The sequence below is a fragment of the Neolamprologus brichardi genome, chromosome 9 (genome assembly GCF_056152115.1).
Source record: "Neolamprologus brichardi isolate AB-2024 chromosome 9, ASM5615211v1, whole genome shotgun sequence".
NCBI lineage: Eukaryota > Metazoa > Chordata > Actinopteri > Cichliformes > Cichlidae > Neolamprologus > Neolamprologus brichardi.
Window position 1 is genome coordinate 33,944,853 of NC_142112.1, and position 15,537 is coordinate 33,960,389.

The window sequence follows — 15,537 nt, forward strand, 5'->3', positions numbered from 1 at the left end:
GTTGTCATCCGTATGCGCCACTGACTCTCTCTGTGATTGTGTGGACATGTGCTTGCACGCTAGTGCATGAGGAGGGACAGATTTTATGTTTTACCTCTCCAGGCACCTTTGTTTGCAACGTTATGGGTTGTACGAACACTGCGCTCTATGCTTGTTAAGCTGCAGCCGTTCAACCGGGCTTATATGGTTGATGAAGAGAAGGTATATTAAAGAACACGCTGTGGAATTCCCAATGCCAGTGCGAGTGTGTATTCTTTTGGCTAAGTGTTTTGCCGCCTCCTCTCAACCACTAAACGCAACCCGACGTTACAACACCTCCTGACTTTATTTCCACGAGCCCTCGACTCAGCTGCAAAGTGCTTACGGGGTCAGTTTCATCAGAATTATCTGCCGTCATTCAGACATAAGTTGAGCAATGGTTTAACCAATTTTCCATCAAACCATGAAGGGATGTCGGAATTTAACAGAACATAGGATGTAAGTTAAGGAAATATAAGTTTGACTATGGAGCACATCTCCTTCAGCGTTCACAATAATGGATTGCATTTCTCTCAGTCAACTGACTGTTTAGGGGGGGGGGGGGGGGGGGGGGGGAAGCGGCTAATAGTTAGTGGGCTCTGTGTTTGTTGTTTTTTAATCACACTAGGAGTGAACAAAAGCAGAAAAAACCCTGTAAAGATGCAGACTGTGAAAGTCTGGTTTATACCATAAATCTTAACAGCTGTAACTGAGTTTTTTGTGGTTTAAGTTATAAGCATGTGTCAAGACTTCTGAGAGAGATCATTACTGTAGAGGATTGCAGCAGCTCTTGGATTTTCACTCTCTGCTGGCTTTTAGATGAACAGTCACATAAATTTCATTCCCAATTTTTCACTTTTTTTCCAATTAAGATGTGTCTTTAAATCTTTTCTAGTTCGAATAGTTTATTCACATAGTAAAAAAGTAGCTCGGGAACTCAGTAAGTTTGAACCGCGATAGTTTAAAGACATTTTCTAAAATAAAGAGGATTTCATCATCCACAGTTTGTGAAAACTGCAGTTAAAAACAAATCAGTAAATTCACAAATGATGGACTCTTTTCAGAGGTACGCTTCATGTACTGATTAACATACACTTAAAAGATGTACATTAGGGTGCAGACTGGTTATGTGGATTTGCTATATGAATATGCTCAAGAGTCTGTTTGAGCTAAAAAAAAAAAAAAAACAACAAAAAAAACCCCCTTCAAATATATACATATAATTTTAAATCAGTAACATAGATAAAATGTTTTTGGATAACAAACGAGTCACATTTTAAACACTGTTTGAATAATCAAAGAGACAATTATAAAGTGCAGGCTACAACAGACATGCTTACCGGGAGCAGAGAAACACGCTGTATTGTCTCTTTTGCATAAGCCACACCAGAAACGCTCTGTGGGGACATCAAAGTCTGCGCCGTGGGAGTGTCTGGACCCTCCACGCCGGGATTTGGCGCACAACCTCGCACTGGTCCCATGCAGGGGCATAGCCAACGTGTAAGCCCTAGTTCAGCTCCCGAAAAACATGCTCGAGTTGTTCTTGTGTCCAACAAAAATGAGTTCTAGTGTTCTATTTTCAATGTTACTGCGTTGAAGTTTGCACAATTTGAATTAAAAAAATCATTAGACTCTTAAATAAATGGCATCTTGACGTGGACTCGGCGAATGGCTTAAAAAACGAATACATTGTTTTACATCTTGTGCACTTGAGTACACTCCAATGAAACTCGAAAAGTGGGATAAATCCAGACACAGATTATGGAGATGATGACTGGGCATTTGTTAGGGAGGAGTGTAAGTATAGAGAGGAGGAATTCCTACTTCCCATTCATACTCTGCACTGGGCATTGTGTCAAAACTGTCCTTGTAACATGTTTACTTTTTTTTTTTTCAGAATAAATGGATGTGAAAAAACCCCATCAAAGTTGAGGTAAGTGTTCACCACAGTATCCTGTTTTTTTTATTGGGGTCAAATTTCTCTTTGGGTAAAAATTAAGCCAACATCCATGTGTGAAAGGTTGGTTAACATTTATAACGTGTATAACGTTTTGTAGAAACGTTTGATCGATTTGCTCTCTCTCTCTCTCTCACTCTCACTCTTAGAAAAATAATAAATTCTCTGGGGGTTTTTTCTTATATGTTTATGGTACCCGACGGAGGAAACATTGACCGGGATGAACCGACGGTCGTCTGACTCCTTCTTGATGTGCGTAAAACAAGGCCATTTTCTTTTAGGGTTTCTGTCTATTTTCTGTTAACGAGAAAACCCGTTGTAAAAGTAGCTATAAAAATGAAGAAAAACTCTTTACTTTGGTATGAGTGGCTGCACCAAACCAAAATACCTGATCAGAGTGTTTTAATAAAATTATTTGGGATAGAGTTCTGAATATGTGAGCGGCGCTTTTTTCACTAAGGGATATTTTTTTACACATACGAGGAGACGAGTGGGCGGCCTGTCGGTTAATATAAGAAAGTAAAATACATCCGCTATTGTAAAAAGAAATGGCTCTCTAAGCAATAGAAAGTCCGTCTTTTCATTACAAGCATTGGTGTAGCATACCTCCACCCGGCTCTATAAATATAAATGCAATCCGTTACTAGTCAGATAATCTTAAAGCAGGGGCGATTTTAGCCCATTTTTGGGAGTGCTTCAGCTGCCAGAGCGATAGTGGCTTAGACGCAGCGGAGCGCAGGTGTAAGTGTCTGGCTTAAACCAGGACATATTTGCTGCATTTAACCTTCAGTTACTCTTTATATAGTTAGGTAGCAGGCAGTCCATGTTTCTTTTTAACTGAAAAAAAAAACATTACAACCGGTAAAAACATTACACCCAGGTAACCTGCTGTGTTCAAAACGTGTTTCCCGACTATGTTTGCTACCCTACAATCCGTCCTACTCTGTAGTAAAATTTATAGCCTATTTAAAATCTAAAACTTAACATTATCATATATATATATATATATATATATATATATGTATATATATATATATATATATGTATATATATATATATATATATATATATATATATATATATATATATATATATATATATATATATATAGATAGATAGATAGATAGATAGATAGATAGATAGATAGATAGATAGATATTTTATTTCTTTTATTATCACTTTTCCTGGAAACTTGGGTCCAAAATGGGATCCTATTGGTGGCTCAGCTGGTTAATAAAGAGGGAGCACTACTTACTTACAATGAATTCCTTGCACTTTATAATTTTCCCTTAAGTGTTTGGGAATTCTCAATGATGCTTGGTGCCATACCCTCAGGTACTTTAATGTTATATAAAAACACTGACAGTTCAATATCTACCTCAGTCACTCTCCCTGATCCAGCTGAGTCAGCAGTGGGAAAAATCTGCTTTTCACAGGAACTTGGTAACAGCAATAAGAGAATACGTAGTTTATTCCAAGAAGATATCTTGTCTCTCCCATATATATAATATCTTACTGGAACCGACATGTTCCAGATATCACCTGGAAGACAGTCTGGATGATCCCATAAATATCTAATTGTAAACAAGGTGAAGGAAATCTCATATAAAATTCTTCATAAATGTTACCCAGCCAGTCACTATATGGTAACATTTAAAAGACACATAAATACTAGTTGAACTTTCTGTGGGGATCATCCAGAAACTGTGGCACATCTTTTTTGGTACTGTTCCTCTACACAGAGATTCTGGAAGGAATTTAGCAGCTTTGTTATTGTCCATATTTTAAGGGAGTTTTCTTAATGATGGGAAAATGTTTTATTCTATTTCTTTAAATTCCCCAGGAAGAATGATAAATTTTTTTTATAATAAATTTGTTAATACTTTTAGCTAAATTTTTTATCCATAAATGTAAGTTTATTAATAAAACACCATATTTCTGCCTTTTTATAAGGATATGGAATTGTACATACAATCAATATCAGACTAAACCAACAAAAAGGCTCTCAGAACAATATTTATATGTTGATTATTGCGCGTACTCATATCATAATTTTTTTACCCCTGATTTTGTATGTTCATGTTCTGTTCTTTCGTAAACTTCATCTGTTTGTATGTTGTATACTCATTGTGTGTTCAATAAAGTTCAATTAAAAAAAAGTACAGAAACTTCAGACGTCACCAATCATGTGACTCTGGCCAAACGAATCAAGCCTCGACACAGTGCTTCTGAAGCAGCGTGTTGATCTTTTTGACACACGCACCGGAGCGTCAGCTTCAAGCGGACCATCACTACCTCTCACATCTAAAGGTAAGTGTCAAGGTAACTTTGAACTGAGTTCAGTCAATCTTGAGTTTTTCGAAGTTTTCTGAGTGAAGTTTTCTGTTGCTCTCTGTGAGAGAAGACCGTTAAAGGCGAGGCTCTCCAGAGTGAGCAAAACAGGAAACCACAGCTGGATGTGTGTAAGTGTGCAAACGAATAGATTAGAAGTGGAAGTGAGACACGAGTATAGAAAGGTCAAGTTTCGTGATTTGTTTTTCTCACCACTGATCACGCGCTCAACACTCTACACATACTTGCATCACACGCGCGCTCTCAAGCATCAGCATTGTACAATTCTGGGCGTCACGTGAGTTGAGGTTGTTACCATATAAGGGAAATCTCCATTGTTCTGTAGCAGTGGTTCTCAAACGTTTCACAATGAGTTTCACCCTTACGAGCAACATCAAAGCACAGTAGTATAGGCCTATTTAACACCACATACACATACTTGCCAACATTCAAAAGGGCTCTCTCTCTCTCTCTCTCTGTGTGTGTGTGTGTGTGTGTGTGTGTGTGTGTGTGTGTGTGCGTGTGTGTGTGTGTGTGTGTGTACACGTGGGCTGATCAACTGGCGTTGGTTGAACAGATGTGTGGCAGACTTGCTTTTCAGGAGCCGCTACCGACAAAACAGCAAATAAACACCAAATATGTCATCTGTGACATTTGTGAGGTTACCTCAAACACACTCCGTCAGTCTTGTTCCTCTAGGACAACAAAATGTTTAAAAATATCGCGGGTTTACCTGGTGATATTCTCATGCAGATGGTGTTCACAGGACAGCAAGAGTAAACGATCGGGAGAATCTTGTCTTTGTCATCGTTCCCCTCGTACGTGTTATTACTCCGATTTCAGCGTTTTTGCTTCACAACTAGTGCAGTTTACTACTCAAATGGAGTCGAGTCAAGCAGCGCCACCTCTGGCCAAGTACCATAGCCTACAGCCAGATTAACTTGTGACACACACAGTAGCGGTTTTTGATACGAGCGACACGGGCTGTTGCCCGGGACGGCATCGTGGTGGGTGGCGGCATCAAAAGCATCGGAAAAAAAATTAAAATAAGATTGCTCGTACTCATGCTGCCCCGACATCATGCCAGCGCATATTGGGAATGTCGTAGGCACCGATCGGTTTTCTATCACCCATTTGCTTGGAGTAAGGGCGCCCTCCGTTTGCGAGGTGCGTCTGCTGCTTGCGGCACAGGGAGGAGAGGGCGGGGCGGCGGGGGAGTCTCTGGCTGGCTGGAGCGGCATCTAATAATCAACTCGCAAAATAAAACACACCAGACATTATGATACAGACTTATAATTTGCACCGATGTTTTTTTTTTTTATTCTATACACGAAAAGTGAGCGCGAGAGCCCTCGGTGCGCGTGCTCGCTGCTGAAGTCAAAGTAAACTTTATTGTCATCTCCGCTACATACAGTCCAGTATATAGAGAGACGAGACGACGAGGCTCCAGTTACAGCAGTGAAAGTAAACAAACAATAAATATAAGAAGAGTAAGAAAATAAATATACACTTTAGGACCAGGGGTAAAGGGATCAATAACAATTTAAAATTTATAATTTACAGTTTGATGATTTAAAGTCTCTCACAAAACCCCTGGAACGGGGAGGGGGACATGCTGCTTCCAAATAGAGCACATTTCATTCATAATGTTGTAAATCCAAGCCCATTATGTATTCACGATCTGAATACTGGGTTGTGCGAAATCCCAGAAATAAACCTCAGACAAAGTGAATCTGTGAACTAAGGTGTAGGTCTGTTAGGTTAAGTTGTGGTGATCCTCGGGTTGGGGAATTTTGTGTTCATACTGGAGTGCAAAATTAAAACCAATGGAAGATGGACAAGAAAAGTTCAAAGCCATCAGGTGCTCAGTTTAGAAAAAATAGAAAAGAAAAGGAGGAGAAACGAGCAAAAGATACAGGTAAGCAGATGTGTGATTGGATAATGGCAGGTCATCCTGAAACAATCAGACTAAACTCCAAACAATACATTATGTTACAGATTTTAATATTAATTAGTCATTGTTAATTGTTGATTTGTCCTGTTCTCGTTGTATGACGAATTATGACGACTGTTTGGTAGCTGTTTGCATATCCTCTCTCTCTCTCTCTCGCTCTCTCCCTCTCTCTCTCCCTCCCTCCACGTGTGTGTGTGTGTGTGTGTGTGTGTGTGTGTGTGTGTGTGTGTGTGTGTGTGTGTGTGTGTGTGTGTGTGTGTGTGTGTGTGTGTGTGTGTGTGTGTGTGTGTGTGTGTGTGTGTGTGTGTGTGTGTGTGTGTGTGTGTGTGTTTCTCTGGTGAAACAACAGTTTTATGTTAATGTACAATCCTTAATAAGTTTTATGTGTGTGTGTGTAAAGTTCCACAATACATGTGGAACTTTCTATTTTGTCTGTTTTTGTATCTTGCAAATAAACCTTTAAAATAAATAAAATTTTATTATGTATTTATTTTTGGCCTACATCAGTAAGAAATGCCAAATTATATACACAAAGTTATAGAAATCACCACTCCCGTTATTCATGATGATTCCAATAACATCACATAATAACATGTAACATCACATCCTGTAAGCACAGTCTGCCTGTGTCTTTTCTCTGGAAATGAACATTTTCAGTCAATATAGGTAATACATCAACATGGCTGCCATGGCTAAGTTAGGAATATTTATAATGTAATTTCCAAAACTTGCATATGATTTGCTATTTGTAGCAGATCTACTGACTGTCACAGAGCAGCTGGAGCAGTCTCAAATGGAGGTCAGTCCACTACTGCCACCTGTGGCCAAGTGCCATAGCCTACTACTAGATTAACTCGTGACACATCTGCACCTGTTTCTATGACCACATTGAGTAGAGGCTGAGTGGCTGCACTTACACTGGTTGTAGCATCCCCGGTTGAAAAGATGGTCTCTCAAACTGATGGTTCACAATCCTTTTATTAAACAGCCGTGTATGTGAACACACCGTAAGAGCTACAACATACAGAATAAAAGACTATTAGTAAATCAAACAGTGTGTTACCTTTAACCTTTTGACTTATTCATTAATCACAAATTAATTCTCTTTACCTTACATAACAAATAACACTAAAACTTGTAAATTATTGCATATAACAGGGAAATCGTTGCATTGCTGACTAAACATGACGAGGTATGTTAGCACCCTCTAGTGGGTGAAAACTTTGCCTTTATGCTTAGTAGCGGTCAGCAGCTATATGCTCCGTAAAACAACAAAATACATATCTACAGGACAAACTTTGTTACAGACCTTGTTCCCTCATCAACCAGGTGCTAAGAAACTGCTTTCAACTCAGTGTTGCACCTTAATAGCCGTTCTTTTTCCCATTCCCGTCCATTAACCATAGAGCACACCTTCTCTCTGTGCATTAAAACTCGCGCTTCTGCTATATGGTTTACGCCACTTAATTTACGGCACCTTGTCGCTCCGTGACTTTCAAAATAAAAGCATCAGTTCCAACAATATAATAGTCACTCATAGCTTTTACAAAACACTTTACAAAATATTAATGAGGCCATTTACACTCCCACCAAATCATTAAGAGCTTAACTGGGAATTAACTGAAGCGATAATGATTTCCTAATGAAGAAATGACCCGTAACCATTATTAACCAGTATGATAACACATAGTTCCATTGAAAAGAGGGAGCCTTAAACCTTAGAATGTAGTTAAACAGTCTCTAATAGCAAAACCAGTTTCTGCACTGGGCGTTCCACTATAGAACGTTTACTAGAACATTGTCCCTTCTCAGTCTTTCTTTCTCCGAAGCAAATCCTTACTTTTCTTACAAGTCCGTCTTTGTCAGTTACTGTGTCCATTACACGTGCTAATCTCCATTCATTGCGGGGTAGATCGTCCATCTTCTCCATGACAACATCTCCAACTTTCAAGTTTCTCCTTGGAGTGTGCCATTTCTGTCTTGTTGCGATGTTGGATAGATACTCCCTTTTCCAACGTGACCAAAACTGTTCTGATAGGTACTGCACCTGCCGCCACCTTTTACGTGCGTAAATATCCTCTTTGATGAATGTGCCTGGAGGGGGCAGGGATATCTTTGGCTTCATAGTAAGCAGGTGATTTGGCGTCAAGGGCTCTGGGCTGCTTGGGTCACTTAGGTTGTCCACCGTTAGAGGCCTGCTGTTGACAATCGCCATTGCCTCATAAAAGAATGTCCTTAACGATGCGTCATCCATTCTGCCAGATGAAAGTGAAACTGTGGAGCGCAGAATGTTTCGAACTGTCCTGATTTGTCTTTCCCATACACCTCCTGTATGGCTTGAATGAGGAGTGTGCATTTTGAAGTCACACTGCTTCTCTGCAAGAAATGTGGTAATGCGGTTGGAGTCCACTTGTTTTAAAGCTTCTTGTAGCTCATTTTTAGCTCCGACAAAGTTGCTTCCTTGATCGCATCTAATCACACTGACTGCTCCTCTTATGGCTAAAAAACAGCGGAGCGCATTGATAAAGGCGTCTGTAGTCATGTTGTCCAACATTTCTATGTGTACTGCTCTGCAGCAAAGGCATGTAAAAAGAAGTCCATAACGCTTGTGCTCTTTGCGAGCTTGTTTGGTTAGAAAAGGACCAAAACAGTCCATTCCACAGAATGTAAATGGTGGAGATGGCTCTAAGCGCTGCGTTGGGAGATCAGACATCTTTTGTTCCTCTGTGCCTCTTCTGAGTTTGCGACACTTCACACATTGGTGTATAAAATTTGTCACGGCCTTGTTGATGCCTGGAATCCAAAATCCATTCACTCTGACCTCATTGATTGTAAACCCTTTCCCTTGGTGCTGCACCTTACTGTGGAAATGATCTATTATTAGTTGAGTGACATGGTGACCTTTCGGAACTATCACTGGGTGTTTCAGTATGGAGGAGAATGAAGCATCTTTAAGTCTTCCTCCCACCTTAAGGAGTCCATCAGTATCAAGAAAAGTGTCCATTTGAAACAGTTTACTTTTATGTGGAAGTGGTTTCCCGTTCCTTAGCAACCTTATCTCCTCTGCATATTCACTTGCTTGTGTGTCCTTTAGAATAACACATCGTGCATTTTGTCTTTCTTGTACTGTACTGTGGCCTGTTGTTTTGTCTCCCTTGGCACAGCGAATGAGTCGAGCTATGGCTTGGGTGGCTTTGTACCATGAGGAAAACTTTGTTAACTTGTCTGATAAACCTTTTTTCTCTGTTTTGAGCGTGTTCAGTGCCTGTACCTTCTTAACCTCTGGGTCTCCAAGTGGTATGTTCATGTCGATGTCTGCAGGTGGAGGTATTTCCTTTTCCCATAGAAACTGTGGCCCTTTGAACCAGTCGGATATGATGAGCTCTCTTGCACCTGAACCTCTAGAGGCAATGTCTGCAGGATTTTCCTCAGAAGGGACATATCTCCACTGCTGGGGAGAGCTGTTGAGCCTTATCCTCTGAACTCTATTGGAGACAAATGTGTGAAAACGTCTTACATCATTATTAATGTAGCCTAAAACTACCTTAGAGTCCGTCCAGAAATACTCCTCTATCTGTGTCAATCCAAGCTCATCTTTTAACATGTTACTTACGGTAATGGAGACAACAGCAGCGGTCAGTTCGAGTCTTGGTATTGTTGTTACCTTGATGGGAGCAACTCTGGTCTTTGCTGTGACTAAAGCACAATGCACTTTATAATCTTTGTTTACATGTCTTAAGTACGAACACTGACCATAGCCGTATGAACTTGCATCAGAAAAGTGATGCAACTCTGTTTTTACAATCGGGCCAAAGTCTTTAGGGACATAACAGCGTGGTATTACGATTTTCTCCAAGTTCTTCAAGTCACTGTTCCAGTTATCCCACATTGGCCTTAATTCGCTTGGAAGGGGATCATCCCAGCCTGTGCCTTGTTTGCATGTCTCTTGAAGCACTCTTTTGCCTGTTAGTACAAAAGGAGAGATGAATCCTAATGGGTCGTAAAGGGATGCAACCATAGAGAGGATGCCACGCCTTGTAGCAGGTTGAACATTGGGGCGAAAACGAAACCTGAGTGTGTCTGAGCCAATGTGCCAGTGAATGCCTAGTGCTCTTTCAAGTTTAGAGTCATTAAACGCCAGGTCACATGCTTGCTGTGGGGAGGCACGTTCAGATGCTGGAATGCTTTCTAACACAGTTTTGTCATTACTTACAAACTTGTGTAGTCTGAGGCCACCTGATGCACAGAGTCTCTGAGCCTCCTGAGCGAGCTGTATTGCTTCTTTGACACTTGGAGTGCTCGTCACACCATCGTCCACGTAGAAATCCTTCATTATAAATTGAGATGCAAGAGGAAACTGTGTCTCGTTTTCTTTAGCGAGATGCTTTAATCCATAATTTGCACACCCTGGCGAGGACGTAGCACCGAAAATGTGCACCTTCATCCGAAACTCTTGGGGCTCAGTGTTCATTGCGCCATTTTCCCACCATAAAAATCTTAAATAATCTCTGTCTGCTTCATACACGTGAAATTGGTGGAACATTTTTTCAATGTCACATAATAAAGCAACTTGATGCCTTCTAAACCTGATGAGAACACCATTAAGGCTATTCAGCAAATCTGGGCCTGACAGCAAATGATCATTAAGACTGGTACCTCTGTATTTTGCGGAGGCGTCAAACACTACTCTGAGTTTGTCTGGTTTTTGGGGGTGATATATCCCGTGGTGAGGAATATACCATCTTTCTCCTTCTTTAGCTTCATTCTGCACTTCCTCTGCATCACCCCTTTCCAATATTTCACTCATAAACTTTATATACTGTTCCTTGTACCTTTGGTCTTTTGACAGTTTGGTTTTGAGGCTTTGAAGTCGCACAGTGGCCATTTGCTTATTGTCTGGTAGGAGGGGTCTCTCCTTAAATGGAAGTGGCATTTCATAATGTCCTTCAGTGTTTTTGTAAATGCCTTCCTTTAACATGTTGAGAAAGAGAATGTCATCTTGAGACACTGACTTGTTATCCTTGTCATTATCCTTAAAGTCAGACTCAAGGACCTTGATTACATCAGCTGGAGTCACTAGGGGAAGCTCTTTAACTGCAACTCTGTGACACACAGTAGACATGCTAGAAGAGTCACCATAAGATGATGTCGGACCTACAATACTCCAGCCCAATGCTGTGCAAACTGCATAGGGTTCGTTCTCACCTCCTAAGATTACCTGCTTTGGAGCTAATGCCTTAGAGCAACTGTAGCCAATTAAGAGGCCGACTTCACATTCTAGCTGTGGAGGAATCTCGTTCCTTATTTCCTTGAGATGATTCCACCGCCTTGCCGTTTCACAGGTAGGAATGTGAGAGCGGTTAACTGGTATACATTCTTTAGTGTAAGCAGGAGGGAGTTCAATCATTTCTGAGGAGTTATAGCCTCTTACCTTGAGACCTGAGATGCGTTCGCTTGGCACAACAACATCCTTACCAAGCAGTGTAGTGAGCTTCAACCTTATTGGGGTAGCCTTAGCTTGGAGGTTATTAGACACATCTTGGTCAATGAACACGGTGTCACTTTGCGTGTCTAGGAGGGCATAAACAAGCCTTTCTGTACCTGGATGTTGCTCTGAAGAAACCCATACTGGTACAATCATGGAGGTGCTCACGCACTGTTCACTGGCTTCTGCAGTCAGAGACAGGGTGGTTGCAGCCTGTTCTGTGCTGATCTGAGTTTGTGGCTGGTTTGAGGCTGATTTATCATTGTTATAGTTGAAGTCATGCAGACAGGTAGGATGTTTTTTCTTACACACTTCACATACAAGTCTGTAATTACAGTTCTTTGCGCTGTGTCCGGGTTTGAGACAACCATAACAGAGTTTTTTCTCCTTTATATATTTCCTTCGTTCTTCAAGCAATATTCCGTTGAACTGTGGGCAACTGTGAAGTTTATGTCCGTTGTTTTGACAGAACATGCATGGGGCCTTAACATTTGGACCTTTATTTTCAGTCTCAGTTATCGCCTGGGTGTGGAGAACATTAGAAGTGGGCCTTTTGTCCTTTTGGCAGCCCTTACCAGTGTCTGTGGTGAAGTTTGCAGAGTGGAGAGCCTGAAATGATGTAATTGGGTTGCACATGATCTCTGCTTCAGAAGACATGAACTTGGCAAAGTCCTTTAAACCTGGAAACTTCCCACTTTCTTTCATGAACTGAGTGGCCTGACGATTCCACCTTGCAGCTGCCCAGTTTGGTAACTTTTGAACGAGTTTTTGGTTTTCCTCGCAATCGTTGAGAATGCTTAAGCCTTCAATGTGGGGCATGGCCTCGTGACATGTTTGAATGAAATCAGCAAATGCCCTGAATCCCGTGGAGTCATTTGTTTGGATCTTTGGCCATTTTGCCAGTCTTTCTCTGAAAGCTCTCTGTACCACAAATGGATGTCCATACCTGTGGTTGAGACGCTCCCATGCATCTCTGTATGCTTCACTGTCGTTTCTATAGAAGATGCCATCAAGCGTTTGTCGAGCTGGACCTCCTATGTATTTCTTTAAGTAGTGCAGTTTGTCAGCAGGTGAGATGTTCCTTTTATCAATGAGAGCAGTAAAGGAAGCTTTCCACTCAATGAATTGTATTGGGTCACCTGTGAACGTGGAGGGCTCTGGCACTGGCAGTCTGTTCAATGCAACACTATCCTGTACTGCTTGTGCTAAGTAGAGGACATCTGTTTGTGGAAGTGAGGTAGACACTACATTGTTGTCAGGGACTTTACTGAGATTAGAAACTGTGGGGGCTTTCTGAGCAGTGTTTCTATAGTCAACATCAGAGGCACTGATTTCACTCTTTATCTCAGTATCATAGGTCCTTAGTCTAGCTCGTGCAGCCTTTAACTCCTTTTCAGCCTTCAGTTTCTCTAGCTCACGCCTTTGAGATTCGAGCTCCTTTCTTTGCCTTTCTTCTAAAAGCTGAATCTTTTCCTTTTGTTTTTCCTCCTCTAATAACACCTCATACTCTGCTTCTTTGGCTGCTAACTCTGCTGCAGCCTCTGCTCTCTTAACAGCTACTACTGACATTGCAGAGTATGACTTACTGGCAGAAGAGTTTTTACTTGAGTGCGTGACTGAGGAACTGTAAATGGACTGAGCATAGTCTGGCTCAAGAAGCTCACGGAGACGTATCTTTACCTTGTCCCTATCATAGTCATCTATGCCTGAGAGTCTTTCATGAGCAATCTTGATAATGTCTCTGGTGACTGCTTCACATGCGTCTATGAGTCGCCTTGTGCCACTCGAAGGAGTAATGTTTTCTCTAATTTCCATATACAACTTTATGACAGTCTCTTTTTCATTCTCTAAGATGTCCATGAGTGAAGCAATTTGATTGTCTGTTAAGTCTCCTTTTAATTGCTCTCGTGTTTTACGTACTTGTTTTTTCCATTCATCATAAACTTTGAGAAGCCGTTTTTCTTTCTTGTGGGCCTCCTCCTCCTGATATGCTTGCATTTTTTCAGTAGGCCTCCTTCGACGAACAGAGTGTGGAGGCTCCTCTTCCTCATTGGCCTTGGGATCCTCCGCAAACTCTGTCTCTTCTTCAGATGCTTCCATGCTGAGGACGGGGCAATTTAGTTGACCATCAGATCCCAGAAGACCTTGTGTGGAGCTGTGGAACTGGGACCTCGATGCTGAGCGTGGGATGAAGCTCTTCTCAGCTGGGGCCAAGCTCTTACTGTAGCATCCCCGGTTGAAAAGATGGTCTCTCAAACTGATGGTTCACAATCCTTTTATTAAACAGCCGTGTATGTGAACACACCGTAAGAGCTACAACATACAGAATAAAAGACTATTAGTAAATCAAACAGTGTGTTACCTTTAACCTTTTGACTTATTCATTAATCACAAATTAATTCTCTTTACCTTACATAACAAATAACACTAAAACTTGTAAATTATTGCATATAACAGGGAAATCGTTGCATTGCTGACTAAACATGACGAGGTATGTTAGCACCCTCTAGTGGGTGAAAACTTAGCCTTTATGCTTAGTAGCGGTCAGCAGCTATATGCTCCGTAAAACAACAAAATACATATCTACAGGACAAACTTTGTTACAGACCTTGTTCCCTCATCAACCAGGTGCTAAGAAACTGCTTTCAACTCAGTGTTGCACCTTAATAGCCGTTCTTTTTCCCATTCCCGTCCATTAACCATAGAGCACACCTTCTCTCTGTGCATTAAAACTCGCGCTTCTGCTATATGGTTTACGCCACTTAATTTACGGCACCTTGTCGCTCCGTGACTTTCAAAATAAAAGCATCCGTTTACACTGGTGCATTCAAATCTACCCACAAACACTGAAAGATGCAATGTGGATTGTCAAGACTCAAACCAATCATTAAGCAAAGACAGCAGGGATCACTTGTTTCTGTTTATTATACAGCCAGATTTACTTGTGACACACATGTGCAGCTGGCTTTATCACCTATTTTGAATTTGTTTCAAGCACAATACATTTGTAACTTTCAGTGTTTTCAGGTCTTCCAAAAGAAGAAGGAAAAAAAACCTTCAGCTACATGACATGCAATTGTGTATTTGTTTTCACCTTATCATACACTTGAAGTTTTACAAATCACCTCTCCTTTTCTTAATATCATTTTAGTCTCAGACAATCTAGTTTTTCTTACAAAGATTGAATGCACCTTCTGCGGATGGCGGTACCACACAGTGTGCGTGGACTTCCCCTGTACAGAAGGCAACTACAAATGTTGTGAATGCTAAATAAACAGAAACAAATGATCCCTGTTGTCTTTGCTTAATGATTGGTTTTAGTCTTGACAATCCACATTGCTGGCATTGCATCTTTCAATGCCAGCAATGCCAGGTATCAGTGCTCAAACCTTTTGTGTTTGTTTCCAATAAGTTGCCCACCTCGGGAAGCAAAAATGTGTTCTTTTACTTGTTAGATGAACATATGAGACACTTTGACTCTTCAGTGCAGTGTGGACCCTAACAAAGATCTGTTTTGTGTCCCAGCTGATCAGCAGGAGGAGAAGAGTCTGACGGAGCAGCAGAGGAACATTTTCAGCTACTTGGACTCAGCTCAGCCACTACAGAGAAAACGATGAGCTCAACACAGAAGGTGACAGACAGAGCAGGGCGATATGACCAAAAATATTTGTCACGATATACATTTGAAAATTTGCGATAACGATATAGCTGACGATATAATTGACACTAGACAAAATACTTTACAACTCCACAACTTTATTAAAAAACCCATCAATGTATTTTCACTTAAAC

The 15,537-nt window shown here is 40.9% G+C and overlaps 1 protein-coding gene and 2 long non-coding RNA genes across 6 annotated transcripts in view; 1 reads left to right on the forward strand and 2 right to left on the reverse strand.

The window, feature by feature from the left end:
• Positions 1-7,219: 7,219 nt before the first annotated feature.
• Positions 7,220-7,738, reverse strand: LOC148101511 (uncharacterized). The gene is made up of 2 exons (XR_015719661.1): positions 7,570-7,738; positions 7,220-7,274 (listed from the first exon to the last, which is right to left on the reverse strand). It is a non-coding gene; the product is annotated as an uncharacterized LOC148101511 (long non-coding RNA).
• Positions 7,739-14,003: 6,265 nt separating this feature from the next.
• Positions 14,004-14,550, reverse strand: LOC148101512 (uncharacterized). Its single transcript, XR_015719659.1, has 2 exons — positions 14,354-14,550; positions 14,004-14,058 (listed from the first exon to the last, which is right to left on the reverse strand). It is a non-coding gene; the product is annotated as an uncharacterized LOC148101512 (long non-coding RNA).
• A 631-nt stretch (positions 14,551-15,181) lies between these two features.
• LOC148101513 (uncharacterized) overlaps positions 15,182-15,537 on the forward strand; it is a 36,213-nt gene continuing 35,857 nt past the window's right edge. For 3 of the 4 annotated variants that reach the window (XR_015719652.1, XM_087846339.1, XM_087846336.1), the window contains exon 1: positions 15,182-15,376. Coding sequence is in view for 2 of the 4 variants with exons in the window: in XM_087846339.1 (XP_087702465.1) it covers positions 15,359-15,376 (18 nt within the window). In the remaining 2 variants the exon portion in view is untranslated. The remainder of the gene's footprint in view (positions 15,377-15,537) is intronic. The other variant, XR_015719651.1, reaches the window with a different exon arrangement.